Source organism: Neomonachus schauinslandi, chromosome X, assembly GCF_002201575.2.
Source record: "Neomonachus schauinslandi chromosome X, ASM220157v2, whole genome shotgun sequence".
Classification (NCBI taxonomy): Eukaryota; Metazoa; Chordata; class Mammalia; order Carnivora; family Phocidae; genus Neomonachus; species Neomonachus schauinslandi.
Genome location: NC_058419.1, coordinates 70,640,368 through 70,660,573, shown reverse-complemented (window position 1 = coordinate 70,660,573; position 20,206 = coordinate 70,640,368). Strand labels below are relative to the sequence as shown.

Genomic DNA, 20,206 nt, shown 5'->3' with positions numbered 1-20,206 from the left:
TTCATACCATAGCTTGAATTAAAGCAATGGGCACCAGTCTGTGCTAGTGGTCATTGTATACTTCACCACCACACACTCTCAGTTGTTTGTTTCTTTAAATCACTTTTACCTAAGAATGGCTTTGATAGGGACGCTTGGCTGGCTCAGTTGGTAGAACATGCAACTCTTGATTTCGGAGTCTTGAGTTCAAGCCCCACATTGGGCATAGTGCCTACTTTAAAAAAAAAAAAAAGAATGGCTTTGATAAAGCAGTACAAATTGTTAATTTTATTAAATTTCAACCCTTGAGTTCAAATCTATTTAGTATTCTCTGTGACAGGACAGGAAGAACACGCAGAGCACTTGTGCTGTTTTGCTCAAGTCTGAGGGTTGTCCAGAGGAAAAGCACTTGTGCAATTGTTGGAGGTGTGAGCTCAATAGGCCTCTTTTTCCATGGAACATCCGTTGTATTCGGAAGAAGCACTGATGAACTATGGTTATTCAGGCTTGAGTACTTGGCAGGCATTTTCTCAAAAGTGAACAGAGTGAGCTTGTCACTTCAAGAAAAACAACTGGTAGTGTTTGTCACTAAAGATAGAATTGAGCTTTCAAGCAAAACTTAGAATTCTGGAAAACTTTTATCTGCCCCCAAGGGCTTGACAGTTTTTCTTAACTTTTCCGAGGAGACCAGTGGTGATTACTAAGAGTTGTTTATTTTTTTTATATTATATAATGAAATGTGTTAACATTTGGAGACTTTGCATCACTCAACATTGTCCAAATGATATGTTACAGAATCATGTGTGGATAAAAGAGCCACTCAGATTACAAGATAGACCAACGGATTTTAATATAAGAAAGTAAGAGAAGTTTACTTAGCAGTGGTTTCAGATGCCACATTTCAACTAATTTTTAAGGAACTACCACTTGTTGGGTTTTAGTGTGGTCTCAAAGAAGAATATCCACAGTTATCTGAATAGGCTATTAAAATGCTCCTCCTTGGTCCAACTACATATCCCTGGGAGGCCAGATTGTCTTTATTAACATCAACCAGAACATGTCACAAAAGACTGATTGCAGAGGGAGATGTGAGAATCCAGCTGTCTTCTACACAGTCAGATTACAGAGATTCGTAAAACTGTGACAGAGTCCCACTCTTCTCACTAAATTATTTTGTTGTTTTAGAAAATGTATTTTTCATAAAATATATTACAATGGATTATTGTTATTTTAAGTGAATTAATGAATGTTTAATTTTTTCTCAGTTTTACCTTCAATACTGTAATATATATGAACAGAATTTCTCAGAGGTCCTCAATCATTTTTAAGAGTGTAGAGGGGTCCTGAGACTCTAAGATTTGAGAACTGCTATCTTAGATTATTTTGGTCCCCATCTTCTTTTATAGTACCCTACATAGCAGTCTGTTTCACATAGGCTGGCGTACTACCTCTCACTGGATACATTGCAAATTTGAGAAGGAAGCTGTTAATGAAACTGAAATACTATGTAAACCTTGCTCTCAGGCCATACTTGATCAGAAAGCATCTGTAAGCTATAACCGGGGTCAGGGTATCTAGTCTTCTCAGAAACTTCTCTGTTCTGGGGCGCCTGGGTGGCTCAGTCGTTAAGCGTCTGCCTTTGGCTCAGGTCATGATCCCAGGGTCCTGGGATCGAGCCCCGCATCGGGCTCCCTGCTCCACGGGAAGCCTGCTTCTCCCTCTCACACTCCCCTTGCTTGTGTTCCCTCTCTCGCTGCCTCTCTCTCTGTCAAATAAATAAATAAAATCTTTACAAAAAAAAAAAAAGAAACTTCTCTGTTCTGTGGTAGGCACTTCAAGATAACCTCTCACAGCACTAGCCATCGGTCTCAATTTGGTATTTGGTTCCAGCAAAGAACATCTACCTGTTTGTCCTTTTTTTATTTGTTTTTTTAAAGATTTCATTTTATTCATTTGAGAGAGAGAAAGAGGGAAAGCACGAGCAGGGGCAGAGGCAGAGGGAGAAGCAGACTCCCCGCCGAGCAGGGAGCCTGACACGGGGCTCCATCCCAGGACCCTGGGATCATGACCTGAGCCGAAGGCAGACACTTAACCAACTGAGCCCCCCAGGCGCCCCAGTGCTTGTACATTTGAGAATTTTTTTTCCTTCAGGTCTCCAACCTGACTCTTCTCCTTGCATAGTTGAGCCACTATATCACACTCTGAACTTACATGGCCTCAAGACAAAGTCACGTTGCAGTCAATGCACTGCAACAGAAGCCCTACTAAAACAGATCTTTCCAAGTCCCACTATATGACCCATTTATTGCAACCAGTATTTAATAAAATAAAACCATTTGGATAGTCTCTCAGGTTCCTTTTGCGTCAGGATTTGAGATACTGTATAAAATCCTAGCCAGGGCGCCTGGGTGGCTCAGTTGGTTAAGCGACTGCCTTCGGCTCGGGTCATGATCCTGGAGTCCCGGGATCGAGTCCCGCATCGGGCTCCCTGCTTGGCGGGGAGTCTGCTTCTCCCTCTGACCCTCCTCCCTCTCATGCTCTCTGTCTCTCATTCTCTCTGTCTCAAATAAATAATAATAAATAAAATCTTTAAAAAAAAAAAAAAAAAAATCCTAGCCAGATGATTCAGTCATTATTTTTTTTTTAAGATTTTTTATTTGACAGAGAGAGACACAGCGAGAGAGGGAACACAAGCAGGGGGAGTGGGAGAGGGAGAAGCAGGCCTCCCACCGAGCAGGGAGCCCGAAGTGGGGCTCGATCCCAGGACCCTGGGATCATGACCTGAGCTGAAGGCAGATGCTTAACGACTGAGACACCCAAGCGCCCCGATTCAGTCATTATTTAAATGCTATTTCACCCATACCTCCATCCATAAACCTATCTGAAGAGCCCCACAGAGCTCTCCTCCTTGGTGTTGAGGATGCTAGCAGTAAGTCTCACTGTTTCTTTCCTTGAAGGAGTGCTCAGATTGCTGACCTACAGCAAAAGCTGCTGGATGCAGAAAGTGAAGACAGGCCAAAACACCGCTGGGAGAATATTGCTACCATCCTGGAAGCCAAGTGTGCCCTGAAATATTTAATTGGAGAGGTAAGCATCACTATTCCTACCAGCAATTAGGGGTCTGGCTGGATAGGTTGAAATAAGATGTTAGCCGGGAATACCGTCGTAGTGTTACTGCCACTTTTCATGGTAGAAGCCGCAATGACACTAGTATTAGAGAGTTTTATGGGGAAAGGTTGGTGTGAACAAGTACAGGCCAGTCACATAGAAAAATATATGACTTGGAAGTTGATACCTGTCGTGCCTGGCGTACAGCAAGTGCTCGATAAATGTCTGCTATTATTATTGGGAAAATAATCAGGATGCCATAGTAGGCCACTGGTTAAACATAAACTATTATACTGCACTACTTTTTTTTTTTTTTTCCAAGTACCAGTCATCTTTTATTGGATGTTAATTCTGAATTAGAATATGAAAGGATTCAAGGGTGCCAGGCAAAGGTCATGGTCAGGAATGCCGAATGTGCCTCCACACTGGGCCCTCTTCAGTAGTACTTGCGTAGCCGCTCGTGTTTGAGTTCCTTGTAACAACGACACTAGTTGAAAAGCACATAAGCTACCAGCACCATAGAAATCCCAGCAACGCCCCCTTTCTTCACATTGACATACTTGTAATATCGGTAGTAACCTCTTTGAAATGCTCCAGCAATGCCCTTAGGGGTGAAATCCCGCATCAGTATCCAGCTGGGCAGCTCTCCCAGTTTCACATCCATGAGCTTCTTCTCCTTCACTGGTACGACTGACGCCATCTTGGAGTCCTGGGTGTCCGCTCTGCGTATACTGCACTACTTTTTAAAACACCTATGAGAGGGACCCCTGGGTGGCTCAGTTGGTTAAGCGACTGCCTTCGGCTCAGGTCATGATCCTGGAGTCCCGGGATCAAGTCCCACATCGGGCTCCCTGCTCAGCAGGGAGTCGGCTTCTCCCTCTGACCCTCCCCCCTCTCATGCTCTCTCTCTCTCTCATTCTCGCTCTCAAATAAATAAATAAAATCTTTAAAAAAAGAAAAAAACACCTATGAGATGTGTATTCAAAAAGTTTAAGGTACAATCTAGAAAAGAGGAAACCTAATCATCTTTTCACATATATTCATCTTAAGGAAAGTACATCTTCACTGGCTTTAAAATAATATATCGGGGCACGCAGGTGGCTCAGTCGTTAAGCGTCTGCCTTCGGCTTAGGTCATGATCCCAGGGTCCTGGGATCGAGCCCCGCATCGGGCTCCCCGCTCTGCGGGAAGCCTGCTTCTCCCTCTCCCACTCCCCCTGCTTGTATTCCCTCTCTTGCTGTCTCTCTGTCAAATAAATAAATAAAATCTTTAAAAAATAATAATAATAATATATCATCTTACGTTGTCATTGAGGCATCTTCACTTTGAGACAAGCATACAAACTCCAACTCTGGAAGTTTGAGCAATGTTATCCTTTATATGTTTTTGGATGGGGTTAGCAGATTCGTCCTACCAAGTAGGAAACCTGATTAGTCTTGTGAACACTGGTATTTATGATGTTCCCCGTGTGGGCTAGTAGAGACTATAAAACCAGGCCAGCATAGGATATCAGTCTAGCCTGAAGAGCCAGACCTACAGCACCAGCTAACGTGTCTACTAGTTTCAACACGCGAATTCAGACGTTCTGACATGGGACCTAATTGACCATAAGGGTGTGTCCTATGGATTCCTCTTCAGAATGAAGGAAGAAAGTCTTAAATATCAGAATTTGGAGTTGTCAGATACTGTTTATGTTCAGTTCATTCTTGCCCGGAGACAGAGCAAGAGATTGAATGACCTTAGCCATGGCTCCTAGCTCAAAGAGCTCGATTTCAACAGAAATATGGACTCTTGGCCTGGGTGGCGTTGTTCCTATTCACTGGTAGAATCCATGTGACATAGGAAAAAAATGGACTCTGGACATGGAGGAACTTTTCTCAGTCCATTTCAGGAAAGCTGACATTCTCCTGCCGAATGAATGGGGAAAGGTGGCCATTCTCCAAATAAACTCATCTTCTTTTATCCCTTCCAGCTGGTCTCCTCCAAAATACAGGTCAGCAAGCTTGAAAGCAGCCTGAAACAGAACAAAGCCAGCTGCGCTGACATGCAGAAGATGCTGTTTGAGGAACGAAATCATTTTGCCGAAATCGAGACTGAGTTACAGGCAGAGCTGGTCAGGGTGGAACAGCAGCACCAAGAGAAGGTAAGCTCTGGCAAGCCCAGAAGCTATACTGAGAAACAGAGGGTCATTTTTGTTGTTAGTTTTGAAAAGACAGTGAGGGGTAGGGTATGAGGTTGCCTTCAAAGGCCTGTGTAGTCGTCTTTTCCAAATTTTGCAAACGAGGAACCCGAAAGAGAGAAATTACTTGTCGAAGCTGACACACACGGTGGCTCTTAGCCTCCAACTTTGATACCAAGATTAACATCGAGGCTGCGCTTACTGCTTCAAGCCATGAGAAGGAAAGATAACAGGGACCTCTAAGTCAGAGGACGCCTCTGGGTCACCGCTTGGACTAAGCCAGAATTCCTTTCTCCTGTCATGCTGTTGGTCCCATTGGGCCGTGTCTTTCTCTAGGTGCTCTACCTTCTCAGCCAGCTGCAGCAAAGCCAAATGGCAGAGAAGCAGCTAGAGGAGTCAGTGAGTGAGAAGGAGCAGCAGCTGCTAAGCATACTCAAGTGCCAGGTATGATAATGGGGCGAGGGTCTCTAGAGATGGGGTCCGCAAGCCCGGCTGCGAATCCTGGCTGACTTACACCATTGTACTTGCAGTGGAGAGTAACTACTGAAAAGGGGTTTATAATAGTAACCTCTATGGCCTTTGGGCCCTATTTGATCAATTTAGGGGTGTTTAGAATGTAACCATGCATAGCATAACCTCCTTTTTTGGTACGGAAATGACATTATGTACTCCACACCAGACTTTGAGGCCTCCTGGTTCCTTGCCTCAGCCCTGAGCTCCAAAAGGGTTGAGAAAGTTCAGTCATCCCATAGAATCCTAAGGGCATTCAGCTTTCTCTTTTTGAGCCTGTTCTGAGCTGAGACCTGACATGTTTGTAAAGTGCCTGGGGTCTGAATATCTCCCAGAGCCTGGGAACACCACACCCCTTAGCAGCATGTTGGAACACTATTTTGTCCAACTTAGAATCCTTTTTTTTTTCTGAAGCACAGGTCTCTAGGGTTTCCTTGGCACCTCCCATCAAAGACATAACCAAACTAGTTAAAGTCGTATGCACGAATTGTGAATCTGGTTGTCTTAAGTGCCAGGAAGTTTAATTAGGGTTATTAGAGTAGCAAATAAACTGCCTAGTCCGTGTTTAGAAGGGTAAACAAAAGCATCTGTAGACTTGAAAGAAACAAAGCTAACCGTCCATGTGGGTCTCTTAATCAGCATCCTGATGTGAATGTGTAAGGGACGTAAGGCTTGAGAATAGAAGAGAATAAGGAGAGCATTTAGGGCAGAGCGCATGGCTCCTCTGAGTGTGGTCAGGACCGCTTGGGAGCGTTGGACTAGAAGTGGCATTCGGGACACCTCGGCACTGGTGGGAATCAGGCATTTTTCTGGGTGCCGGTGCCTGCTGTGCAAAAACCATCTGCTCCAGCAACTTGGCAGCTCTGTGTTTTCATCTATGTGAGTTGTTTGGTAACCCACATGTAGTGCCGAAAATAACCCCACCTATCACTGCGCTATCTGGAAATAGGATGAAGAACTTGAGAAGATGCGAGAAGTGTGCGAGCAAAATCAGCAGCTTCTCCGAGAGAATGAAATCATCAAGCAGGTAACACGGCTTCCCACCCACTTCTAATAAGCCCTGGGAGACTCTGTTGCAACTGAGGGCAGCTCTTGGGAACAGCCCCGAGTATGAGGAGTCGGCTCTATTTTTGAGGTCTATAGCGACTTTCCGTATGATATGGTCATGTGCATTTCAAAATGGTATAAACACACATATTTTAATCGGCTCTTTTCTGAATCTAATACTGATCTTCTAAAGTGAGAGTCCTCCAGCCTGCTTTACTATGGTTTCAATGCGGCTAACTTAGGAATCCTTATGTTTTAGCCATTAACGCTCCCGGAAGCTGCCCTGCAGTATACACTGTGCATTCTCTTTTCAAACAGAAACTGACCCTCCTCCAGGTAGCCAGCAGACAGAAACCTCCTCTTCCTAAGGATACCCTTCTATCTCCAGACTCTTCTTTTGAATATATCCCACCTAAGGTAAACTGCTCAGTGCTGGTCATACCTTCGTGTGGCCATGGTTGGGGGTGAGTGTGCTAGATTCGTCTTTCAGAAGAGGTTGAGAGTGAAAAACCCCAAACCCCAGGGCGCCCGGCTGGCTCAGTCAATAGAGCATGTGACTCTTGATCTCAGGGTTGTGAGTTCGAGCCTCACATTGAGTGCAGAGCTTACTTAAAAATAAAATTTTTAAAAAATCCCAAATTCCAGCATCTCCGTTTGCCCTGGAGTCCCAAATAAAACTACAGTCCACTCTTGAGGAAAATAGGCATTCTCCCTCCCCAGAAGGCTGACTTTTGGCCATGTAGAGGCATTATGTAACAACGGAGGGGGAGCAGGAGAAAAGAGCAGTGTTCAGCTGTCCATCCAAAGATACTTATCTCATCATATCATGAGTCCTTCTTTCCTCCCTCAGATTGCTCAGCCTCTACCCCTTCAGTTTCCATCCCTTCAAAGACTCTGTAAGGCCAAAGGCTACAGCAGAATTAATTCTGACTGGGAAAGCCAAGGGGCTGTATTTGAGGGAGTCTGAAATCTCGGCTCTGAGAAGATAGCTGGCAGCAGCTACTGGGAAGATTTGATCTATGTGTGTTTTTAAAATTTTATTAACTGATCATTCCAAACCTTTCTTCTTAGCCGAAACCTTCCCGTTTTAAAGAAAAGTTCCTGGAGCAAAGCATGGACATCGAGGATCTAAAATATTATTCAGAGCATTCTGTGAATGAGCCTGAGGACAGTGCTGGTGATGATGACGATGATGGGGATGATGAGGAATGGAAGCCAACAAAATTAGTTAAGGTGTCCAAGAAGAACATCCAAGGGGTAGGAGGCAGCTCTCATCTCTGTCAGGGGTTCTAGTCCTTGGTCTTCACTGCCAGTGGGGATTTGCTGGCCCCATGCCCTGCACCTGAGCCCCTGGGTCCCGTTCAAAGGCATTGGCTCCACCGAGGAGTCCTTGTTGGGCTAGCTCTGTATGGAACCTGGGGCTAGCAGAGAAGGCTGCCTGAGTGCACAAGATGGCTCTCTTTGTGTTTTTAGGTTCTTACGAGGTCTGAACGGGTGGTAGTATTCTGTACCATTTCATTGAGGCTGGTTCCAAAGCGATCATAATAATCCTTCATATTTTCATAGTACTTTGAAGTTTATAAACCATTCTCATATAGGTTATCTCCTTTTTTCATCACACACACACAAAAAATCCAGTGAGGTATTTATTGTTTGCATTTTACAGATGGATTTGAGACCCACAGGAGGGAAATGACCTTGCTCAAGGTCATAAAACCAAGAACAGTCAGGACTTGAAACCAAATATTCTGACTCCAAGTCCAGTTTGTTTCTACCATGTCATGGTTCTATCAGTAAAAATTGCAGACCAGAAGCTAAGTGGGAACTTTATCTTCCTTGCCTCATAGAGTAATTTTGCTCCCTAGGCTAAGGGGCAATAGGAATTACAGAAAGGGCTAATAATTAAGATCCAACACACCACGTTAAGGTTAGTTAGGAACAGAGTGACTTTGAGGAATGCTTTATTTACTTCCACAATGATAGTCCTACGTAATTATCAAACCTAGATGTTTTATGTTGAAACATTAACTTCCCAGGCACTAGAGTTCACCACTACCCCAACCGTGCCCTGTGGCCACATTCCACTGAAGGAGGACAGTTCATAAAGGATCCTAGCTGGCTTCCTGGAAGGTTAACTCAATTTCGTTAGCTGCTTGAGCACCACATAGGGGACTGAGCCTTAGAAGGCCACAACACCGGAGCGAAGCAAGTTGTGAGGAATAGCTAGTCATGGTGGCATTAAATCATTTGGAAAGAGTCATCAGGATGCGACATATCACATGCTCTTAGTGGGAGTAAGAGCTCATCCTTAGCCTCAGAGAGCTTATAATCTAGTGGGAAAACCAGGCAAAGAAATAGAAGCATACCAAAGAACCTCAGCATATTCATCTCAGGGAGACGGACTGAGGGATTTTTAAGAGTGACTATAAGGCCAAACCAAGAAGATATAATTTAGGAAGATACCATAAAAGAGACGACTATTACTGCATCATGAGACGGAAAGGGAAATACGGTCTTGGAAGCGAGTGGGAGGCCGTTGCTGGCACATTGAATAGCATATCGCAAAGACTTAGTTGTAGAGGACAGGGGGTTGGGACACTTACAGAAAATGGGGCAGAGCATGTCTGACTTTCATTCAGTTATTCAACAAATGTTTACAGACTCTACTATGACCCAAGTAGAGAGCATGAGCTGAATGTAGATACGAGGGTCAGCTAAGTAATAGGAAGCGGAGTTGAGAAGTACACACAGAAACAAATGGTAGGGGACCTAAAACCCCTGGGAAGACGGGTCCAAATGTGAAGCAAATATGTGTTTACTTGTGCTTGAAGCAAGCTTACTGTGTGTATCATAGCAATGTTGCTCCACGTATAAAAGGGAAATAGAGGAATCTAGTAAAAATTGCAAGTATGTATTTGCTATCAGTGATAAAATCTATGTCTAAAACCGTGAGAGATTATTCTTTTCTAGGCTTTTCCCCGATTTAATAACTTGAGAAGAGAATATAACTGGGCATTAGGGGAACAGGCACAGGATCTAGTTTCTTCCTTTTAGCAACCTCAAAGTACATGGATGCTATGTATTATGTATAGCAGAGAGCTATCTGCTCTCTGATCAGGCTGCTCGTAGACACATTAGCTGGAGACCTTAATGCTTTGCACGAAGGCCATCCTATCTGTAGTTCCAACCCAGCTGAAATGGGCTGGCGTTATCACTAGATGGCTTTAAAGGAGACTGCAGCAATCACCAGACTAATGACCCAGCTAGAGCTAATGCTGAAAAAGTAGGCTTCCTCACTCAACCATGTTTCCTATATGTACTAAGGAGATGCTGAGGGACAGGCCACGTGCTATAGTAAAAGTAATGGCTTTGAAGCCAGGTAGACATGGGTTCTAGTCTTGAGTTTGCCACTGGCTAAGTTGGATGACCTGAAACAGGTCACTTAATCTCCCTAGGCTTCGAATTCCTTACCTATGCAATGATGGGATTAGACTGGAATCAATGATGTGCAAGGTCCCTTCCAGCACTAATATCCTGAGTCAAAGTAACAGTCAAAGTTGTATAAATTTTTTTTAATTAATTAAGGAGTTTTAATAATACTACCTGTATATGGTGTTTTATGGTGTCTGAGTAGTTAAAAGAAGGAATATATGCAAAAGCACTTTGTGAAGAAGAAAATATCATGCAGGTATTGTTACTAAAGCACTGTAAGCATTTTACAAACATTCTCATTTGAATGAGAATTTGGCAGAAAAGAGGGAGCAGGAATTCTTATCTCTTCCTTGGTGATGAAAGAATGGAGAGGAACTTGAGTGAAGTGACTTGTCCAAGGTCATACCAAATATTAAATATAAGACCAGAGCCTGGGTCTCCTGTCATAGTCTGGGGTTTTGTTTTGTTTTGTTTTGATTTTTGGGTTATTGGTGGGGGGGGGTTGGTGCAAAAAGGTGATTTCATTAAAGCACGGGGACAGGACCCTTGGGCAGAAAGAGCTGCAATGGGGTCACGAGGAGTGGCCCATTATATACTTTCAAGTTGGGAGAGGGTTAGGGATAGCATAAGTCTCTAAGGAATTTTGGAAGCCAGGTTTCCGGGACCTTAAGGGGGCTAGCTATTGTTGGGAAAAGGTCATTTATTACCGTCTGATAAAACCTCAGTCATGAGACCCTTCAGATGTATCTCGGTGGGCCATATGCTTGGGAGATGATTGCTAACCTGTATCTTGAGGGGTTTAGAGAAAAAGGAGATTTCTAAACTTCTTTATATGTTAAAGTAGACTTACAGGATCGGGGCGGGGGTGCTCAGGCTAGGATGGCCTTTTGCCCTTAGCAAAGTGTCAGCATCGAGACAGTTGAGTCCCTAGAGGAAGATCACTCTGCCTGTTTCAAGGACTTGTAAGTGGGCTGTAGGTAGTAAGGAAATTTAATAATTTTTCTTCTGCCTTTGTTTCCCACATCATCCCCCTCTAACAGTTTTGACCCTTAAATCTTTAAAGTTGTTGAGGGTGAAGGTCTCATCTTCTGTAACTTCTTCCTGCTGAATAGGGGCGTAGAGATGCCCCTACCTATGGGCCAACATTGGTCAGTTGGGGCATATATAGATATAGGAGTTACAAAAGGCAGAGGCAGCTGAATCCAAGGGAGACTGCATGTGTGGCTCTTCCCAAGTCATGGTCTGATATTCTTCATGTTAAAGTTTTTACCAGATCTTATTCTCAGACACAGCGTAACACTGAAATCAGTGCCAGAAGAATTACAGACTAAAGCAATAGTTCGCAGCCCTGGCTGCACATTAGGATCCCCAAGGGAGCTTTTCAACATAGGGAGCCTGGGACCCCACCCCCAGATATTCTGATTTAATTGGTCTGAGGTGGGATCTAGCCTTTTTGAAAAGCTCCCCAGGGATTTCTTATGTGTAGCCAGGGTTGAAAACCACTGGCTTAAAGGAACCCCAGAGATCTTTCAGCTCTACTTTCCACTCTATATAAAGAATCCCTCTATTATAGTGGTTCTCAACTGTGGCCTTGGGACATGCTGGTGGGTTGCCAGCTGTTGTGACACAACACACACACACACACACACCGTGTACCACATACATATATATTTGAGGTCATGCCCAGGGCAAGGTCATGTTCCCTCTCTTACATTCTGATCTGGGTCCTGGGTGTGAAAGAGAACAGGATGAAGTTAAAGCTAGTGAAATGGCATTCATGTGATGAATACATCTGTCATGTGTGTCATGACTGTTCCATAATACCACTACCAGGTGTTTATCTAGCCTCTGCCTGCTTGAAAACTTCTAGTACTGGAAAGCTCACAGTCTCATAGGGCAGCCCATTGTAGTCCACTAACTGTTAGGAGGTTGTTCCTTGTCAAGCCAAAATGTACTATGCTATAAATCATCCCAATGGGGGGTGACTGTGTAGAAGTCTAATTGTTCTTCCTTATGACAGCCCTTCAGATACCACTCTCATTCTATTATCCCTTTAGATAAAATAGAGACACATCGACAGGATAATAGAATGTTTTGGAGGCATTTAGATGAATTTGTAAATGTCAGAGGACCATACCCAGGCTGTCGCAGTCAATGGATCAATGTCATCTTGGTAAGGTGTCTCTAGGACATGTCACAGAACTCTGTCTTTTGTCCTGTATTCAAAGAAGCAAGATTTTTTTATTATAATGTCCAGTAGTGGCAAGGGTGACTAATGTGGGCATTCCTGTCTATTGCTATTAGGTATGCAAATTGGGGTACTTCTGGAAGGCAACTTGAAAATATGTATCAAAAATCTGGGGCACCTGGCTGGCTCAGTTGGTAGAGCATGTGACTCTTGATCTCAGGGTTGTAAATTCAAGCCCCATGTTGGGTGTAGAGATTACTTAAAAATAAAAATCTTTTGGGGTGCCTGGGTGGCTCAGTCGTTAAGCGTCTGCCTTCGGCTCAGGTCATGGTCCCAGGGTCCTAGGATCGAGCCCCACATTGGGCTCCCTGCTCAGCGGGAAGCCTGCTTCTCCCTCTCCCACTCCCCCTGCTTGTGTTCCCTCTCTCGCTGTGTCTCTCTCTCTGTCAAATAAATAAATAAAAATCTAAAAATAAATAAATAAAATAAAAAATAAAAATCTTTTTTAAAAAAGTATGTATCAAAAATCTTAAAAATGTTCCTGTCCTTTGGCTCAGTAAGTTTACACATAGGAATTTATACTAAGGAAATAGTCACTGGTGTGTAAAAAGATGTATTCATTCAACAAAACTTTTGTGAGCACCTAGCTATATATCAAGCACTGTTTCTAGGTGCTGAGGATACAACAAACAAGACAGGTAAGATCCTTGGCCTTATGAAACTAAACACATTCTTTTTTTTTTTTTTTTTTTTAATTTATTTGAGACAGAATGAGAGACAGAGAGCATGAGAGGGAGGAGGGTCAGAGGGAGAAGCAGACTCCCCGCCGAGCAGGGAGCCCGATGCGGGACTCGATCCCAGGACTCCAGGATCATGACCTGAGCCGAAGGCAGTCGCTTAACCAACTGAGCCACCCAGGCGCCCCGAAACTAAACACATTCTTATGGAGAGAGACAGCACAATGACCAGAAAAACAAATAAAATAATTTTATTTTTTTTAAAGATTTTATTTATTTATTTGACAGAGAGAGCAAGAGAGCACAAGCAGGGGGAGAAGCAGGCTCCCAGCTGGGCAGGGAGCCTAACATGGGGCTCGATCCCAGGACCCCGGGATCATGACCTGAGCTGAAGGCAGATGCCTAACTGACTGAGCCACCCAGGTGCCCCCAAATAAAGTAATTTTTAGATGATGATAAGAGATAAACAGAAAATACAGTGAAGTCATAGAAAATTCTGGGGTAGGAAAAGAGTTCTTTAAAAGAGTGCTTGGGAGAGGCCTCTCCAAGGAGGAGATACTTAAGCAAAAAGATCTCAGCAAAGTAAAGGAGCAAGTCAGGGAAAGAACCAGAGGGAAAACATTTCAGGAAAAGGGAACAGCAAATGCAAAGACCTCAGGCAAGAATGGGTTTGGTTTATCAAGGAACAGCTGAAAAGGCCAAGTTAGCTGGAGAGTATTGAAAAGTGGGAGAGAGTAGTCAAGGTCAGGCCAGAGGGGTAGTTAGGGGCCAGATCATGGAGAGCCTTGTCGATAGCGGGAAGATTTAGACTGTGTTTATGTAGCAGGAATCTATGGTAATATGATTGGTAATAGGAAGCAATTTCTTTGAAAACAATCTTAATGTCTAACATTAGGGGGCTGGTTAAATAAATGGACATTTCTACATGAAGAAACTACAGCTATTAAATATTTAAAATCATGGTTTCGATTTTCAGATTTTTAAAGTGATATATATTAATCTCAAAATCAGGAAAAAAGATATTATAATGGTTTCTTTTACCTTTACAACTAACAGAACGATGATGGTTGTTCTATGAGAGAGACTTAAGGGCTTGTATTTAACTGTAAACTCAGTATGGATTCACAAAGATAGGACAAAGGAAAAAAAGCTACTGTGATTTTTAGGCCTCATGAACAAGACCGTTGGGTCCATAACAAGGGAGTTGTGTTGTGTCAGTCTACCTCACAGTGGCCACACCAAAATTAGAAAGTTATGTTCATTTCTGGATGTCACAATTAAGGATGAACTTGGACAAATTGGTGTATGACCAAGGTGGTGAGGATTCTTGGAAACCATGTCATGTGGTGGATCATTGAGGAAGCTACGTATATTTAGCTTTGAGAAGATCTGGACAGAGGGGGACTGGGTAGTGGAAATTATGTTCAGGGTTTGAACAAGAATGCTATGCGAGTATGGTTAAACTGATTCCTTATTATTCCAGATGGCAGAACTGGGTCCTGTGGTCAGAAGTTATATAGAAACTATCCTCGTCTCAGGATAAATAGAGCTTCAGATAATTAGACCAAGGACATTAGAGAGGGGCTTCATACATCAAATCAGGCTCCAGACGGTCGCCAAGGTCTCTTCTGGCTCTAATCCATCATTCTGTGAGCTCTGCCACCTATGTTTGTTCCAAGCCAAACTATCCCCCCTTCTTCCACCATTTCTCTTATAACATTGCTTCCTATAACACTGGTCACCTGCCTTTTTTTTATTGTTTAATGTCCTCTTTATTAAACACATACACACACTAAACTCCCGAATGTGTGCACAGGGAAACATACCTACTGATTAAGTGGGGTTAATACATGGAAAGCACTTATAACAGTGCTATATAATAAGATACCACTTATATAGTTTCAAAACATGTAAGATCATTCTATTTTTTAACGGAAACTCATATGTGGTTAAAAAAAAAAAAAAAAAGACCTGCATGGGACTAATAAACACCTAATTCAAGAGACTTTGCCCCCGGGAGAGAGGGAGGTGAATGGGATCAGGAAAGGGTAGGTAGGAGGTTTCAGTTATATCTGTATTTTAGTTATTAAGGGAAGAGTGAGAACATGAGTGGATTTTGTCGTTGTTGTCTGTGCTTTTATATACCCGAAAAAAATTATGATGCCCTAATATACGGCACATTCTATCAAATGGGGTCTGACTGGCCCAGAGTCTAGTGAAGCAGTTGCTCCCCATGATTTCCAAACAAGGGCATTGTGTTGTGTCCGTCTACCTCCCAATGGCCATACCAATATTAGAAAGTGATGCTCATTTCTGGATGTCACAATCAAGGATGAACTTGGACAATTTTTGCCTGACTGATCTGCTTGTGGACAGCCATTTCACACTGTTGACTCATGGAGCTTGCTGACACCCCACATCCTTAGGCCCTTTTTGCACCAAGTACTTTTAAGCCAGCTTGCCCCCCATATTATATTTATATGGCTGATGTGGGGAGAACCCAGATGCCAGACTTCAGTTTATCCTTGTTAGAACTTCTCCTTCGACTTGCAGCCCAGAATTCCAGCCTGTCAAAATATTTTTGAATTGTGATTCTGTTATCTTACTTATTAATCATCCTTCCAGTTTTGTGCCGTTGTTAACAGCCAATAAACATGCCTACCCTGTAGACTGGTTATGAGAATCAAATGAGATTTGGTATTAATATATATGAAAGGACTCTGGAAATTGTAAAGTGCTATACAAATGTAAATGATTTTATTTCATATCCTCGGTGATTTATTAAAATGTCAAATGATTAAACTGCTGAGGACGTAGCCCAGGCTGACGCTGAACAAAGTGCAGAAATGTGAGTTGGGTGAAACTACCGCTGGGTAGAACTAAAGATATCAAGCAAGTATACTCAGTCCTTATACACACCTATGACCTTACTACCGTCCAACTTGCAGTTCGTCGCTTTGACCATAAATCATCGTGAGGGCACCTGGTTGGCTCAGTCGTTAAGTGTCTGCCTTCAGCTCAGGTCATGATCCCAGAGTCCCAGGATGGAGCCCCACATCGGGCTTCCTGCTCAGCAGAGGCGTCTGCCTCTCCCTCTGCCTCCGCTCCTCCCTCTGCTCTTCCCCTGCTCATGCTCTCTTTCTCACTCACTCTCTCTCAAATAAATAAATAAAATCTTTTAAAAAAAATCATCATGAGAGGCTTTGCCAGTTACCCTGCATTATTCTGGTATCCCTCCAAGCTGTCTTTCAAGTATACAATCCAAACAAGAAAATGGATTTGTCTAGCATGACGTGGTTAGGCAACCTCTCGTGGTTCTGGGGATCACTGTTTCCCTAAAGAAGAGGGGACCGAGGAGAAAGAAGCTTGGCCAAGTTTCCGTTTCCATTTTCCGCTTTCCACGTCTTCTAAAAAGGCTTGCAAATGAAGGGGAGGCACTTTACGCTGGTCTTCTCGGCCTTTCAGTGACGTGTGTTTCTCCAAACCTGGTTTTGCAGTGTTCCTGCAAGGGCTGGTGTGGGAATAAGCAGTGCGGGTGCAGGAGACATAAGTCAGACTGTGGCGTGGACTGCAGCTGTGACCCCACAAAGTGCAGGAACCGCCCGCAAGACAAGGTAGGACCGGCTCTGTTGGCCCTCGCCATCCCTTCGGGCCTCCCCGCCCCGGTTCCCGCCACCCTAAAGCCTGGCGTCTCCTGCACAGCTCCCCCGACCCTTCTCGCGTCCTCTGCAACCAGAGCCATTTCACTTCTCGGTCCTTCTTGCTCTCTGCTAGCCTTGTCGACGTAGCCCCTTCAGAAACCCACAGCCCTTCGTGGGAGACTTCCAGATATGCAGCTCCCCATGCCCAGCCTTGGCTGTGAAGTTTGGGTACAGTTTCTGGGGCCGGAACAAAGAGTAGGGAAGCAGGCAACTACAGGCACATAGACATGCAGGACCAAACTAGTCCAGAGGCTTAGCTGGAGCTCTAAGGGCCACGTGGTGGCTTCCAGGAAGGAACTTAATCCTTCTGACATCTTGAGACATTAGTTGCTTAGACCCTCTCCATGGGAACCAACTACCCCGTGGCTCTAGGAAAAGACCCACAGGAGCTTGGTCTTTCCAATAGTCACCATTGTGGACCAAGTTAATTGTAGCTGCCCTCCTTATATTGCTCCCGGGAAGAGCAAACTCGGGGAAACAGACTGCCTTACACCTCCCTGTGCCCATGGCAGAAGCTTGTTCCTCTAGCTCTCTCGGTGATCTACAACTCTAGCAAGCTTGGTATAATGATCCTCCACCGTGCGTTTCTTGAACATCTGCACATGAGCAGTTCTGCCCTGGGTCTTCCATTAAAATGACTTCCGAGGCAGGTAGTCATTAGAGGACTAACGTGGCAAGTTGGGGGTCAGGCTGAGAATCGTAGAAGTAGCAGGGACCTTAAGGATTCTCTGTCCCCGTGGTTCTTCCAGTTTAGGTTCCGGAGTCCTTCGGTGGCTTCGTGGACGTGCTTCTTGCAACAGACGACCATGGCCTGGCTCGGTTCAACTCCGTGTCGATCAGAGCAACTTGCTCTCTACTTGTTTTTTCTATACTGGGCTTCCTCTGAGGATGTCAGTTGTCAAACCACTTATCTAGGCCCATGCTCCCATTATATGGGGAAGGAAAGTGAGACCCAGAGATAGGCTTAAGTAACTCACCGAATATTACCCAGCTGGGCATGACAGCTAAGATTAGACCTCGGGCTTCCTGACTCTCAGTCCACTTCTGTTGCCATGACAACAGGCTATAATTCTAATCCAAGCTCTACCACAGAGTCGCCCTGTTACCTAAGTAACTTTTCACTCTTGGCCTTGAGTTCCCTTCTCTGAAAGGAAGACTGATACAGACAACACCCTGTAGACATACTAAAAAGGATAGTGCAGATTACAGAGGACGAAAGACGAATCAAAGAAATGACCACGGCTTGGCCTTGTTTTAAACGCTGCTTTGTGATGTCCCCTCAGCCGCTCCCCTACCCGGTCCTTTGCCTTCGGAGGCTGCCTTCAAGCATTGCAACGGCAAGAAACCGCAAGCAGGGTCTCCCTGAGACTTACTTCGACTGACCGATGAGGGCCTCAGAGCTGGTACCTCACTGGTGAAAGGGGAGCAGACTGATTTTTGTAACCTCCGTAGCTGAACTTCTAATATGCCTGTCTGATTCTCAGGATGGCCTGGGCACTGTTGAGCGGACCCAGGATTCCGAAGGCTCTTTCAAACTGGAGGATCCCACAGAGGTTACCCCAGGATTGAGCTTCTTTAACCCTGTCTGTGCCACTCCCAACAGCAAGGTAGGTGGGCTAAAGACCGGCATTTCCGACTGTCTTAGCATTCATCTCTGCATTAGCTGTGACAGAGTGCGGTGGGAGGAAAGGGGGTAGAGGTATAATCAGCTTGCTGGGAGGTGGGAATCAGGCATAGGCGGGGCGTGTAGGGTTTTTTTTTATTTTTCCCCAAGAGACCAATCTTGGGGATACGTCATACTACAACGTGCTGAGCATTTGTAGCGGCAAGGCTGGGCAGAACCTCTGCCCCGACCCAAGATCTCTTCATACCTGTCTCTGCCCTTCCTAGATCCTGAAAGAGATGTGTGATGTGGAGCAGGTGCTGTTAAAGAAGACAAACCCAGCTGCCTCCTCCCTTGGCCTCACAGAATTGAAACACGGAGCAACAGAATCCCAAGAAAACAAAGCTCCAGGGAAGAAAAAGAAACGAGCTCTGGCCAGCAATACCAGCTTCTTCTCCGGCTGCTCCCCTATTGAAGAAGAAGCCCACTGAAGTTGAACTTATCATCTCTGCCCCTGTCTGGCTTCGGAGATGCTTTCAGGTTGCAGCCAGAAGGAGTTTCTTTAATGACTCCTCTGGATTTCAGGGTTCTTGCTATTGGAAAAAAACAAAGGGGGGACAGCATGTTACCACAAGGGAGGAAATCTTTGTTGGATGTTGGCCCTTACTCTCCAGCCCCCTAGCCCCAGACTACTACTCTGTCTTCTCCAGAAAGGTGCTAAGCCACCTGCTGAAGAAAGAACCAACTGACCTTCTTGATGACTCATCAGGAGCCAAACCTCAGTACAATCTAGCTCTTTCTTAGTTGTGAGCAGGTAAGGCTGCCTGCCCCCCACCTCCCCGATGGGGATGAGGCTGAGGCTGTCTTACCTCTAGGTTGTCTCAGCTTAATGGCAGAGCCTGGCCAAGGTTGGAGGCCTGGCACCAATCCTTCATTCCCCATCAGGAATGGAGGTGATATTGGGATATTTCCTGCCCTGACCATCTCTGGATCTTAAGTGTTTTAAACAGTGCCCTCAATTGTCTTCCATGTTGCTGAGGTAAATGAAATCTTTTAAAATGTTAATATTAAGTAAATAAATAAATCTTAGTCTAGCTACTGTTTGGAAAGGCCCTCTGTGCCAGAAGCAGAAATATGCCTGTGTTCCTCAGCCCCTGGGAAGGCTCTCGAGGAGAATCAGTGCAAGCACCCAACCCAGGGCTGGCTTACACCGAAGCTTCTTGTGTGACTCCGGGGTGGCATTGGTAGCTGTTCTAAATGCCCTGCAGCCCGATTTCTTGGCTTAGCCCCGGTGGGACCACACTGCTGCCCAGTCCCAGGACAGCACAGTCCTGGCTGCCTGCTGTCTCCTTTGAAAGGGGAGGGGGGGGGTGTTGTTTACTCCTTACTATGCATCAGGGTTCCCCAGCTCTGCTTAAAGCTAAAAAATGAGGCCAGCCCCGGCCTGCCAAACAGACTGCTGACTGGCCTCGCAGCCATTTGAGGAGCTTGGGAGCCCTGGGCTAACTCTCCCTGCATTCTGAATCCCAGTCCCCTCCCCCCACCTGACTGAAAGCTCCCAGAGCAACCCCCCAGCACCGGGTCCACAAAATCCAGAACTCCTCTAGAATCCACCAGACCCCAAGAGAAGGAAACTGATGGACAACCTGTCTAAAATGAAGCCTGCAGGAGGACTAGGTGGCCGGGCAGCCCTCCCTGGCCTCCGGGCAGCCCTCCCTGGCC

The 20,206-nt window shown here is 44.9% G+C and overlaps 1 protein-coding gene and 1 pseudogene across 1 annotated transcript in view; one reads left to right on the top strand and one right to left on the bottom strand.

Moving 5' to 3' along the window:
• KIF4A (kinesin family member 4A) overlaps positions 1-18,975 on the top strand; it is a 115,430-nt gene extending 96,455 nt beyond the window's left edge. Inside the window, exons 22-30 of the mRNA XM_021680348.2 lie at positions 2,937-3,066; positions 5,060-5,230; positions 5,603-5,710; positions 6,726-6,803; positions 7,142-7,240; positions 7,895-8,080; positions 16,678-16,794; positions 18,366-18,488; positions 18,772-18,975. Coding sequence (XP_021536023.1) covers positions 2,937-3,066; positions 5,060-5,230; positions 5,603-5,710; positions 6,726-6,803; positions 7,142-7,240; positions 7,895-8,080; positions 16,678-16,794; positions 18,366-18,488; positions 18,772-18,975 — 1,216 coding nt within the window. The remainder of the gene's footprint in view (positions 1-2,936; positions 3,067-5,059; positions 5,231-5,602; positions 5,711-6,725; positions 6,804-7,141; positions 7,241-7,894; positions 8,081-16,677; positions 16,795-18,365; positions 18,489-18,771) is intronic.
• On the bottom strand, positions 3,524-3,787 carry LOC110572088 (annotated as a pseudogene).
• Positions 18,976-20,206: the final 1,231 nt, after the last annotated feature.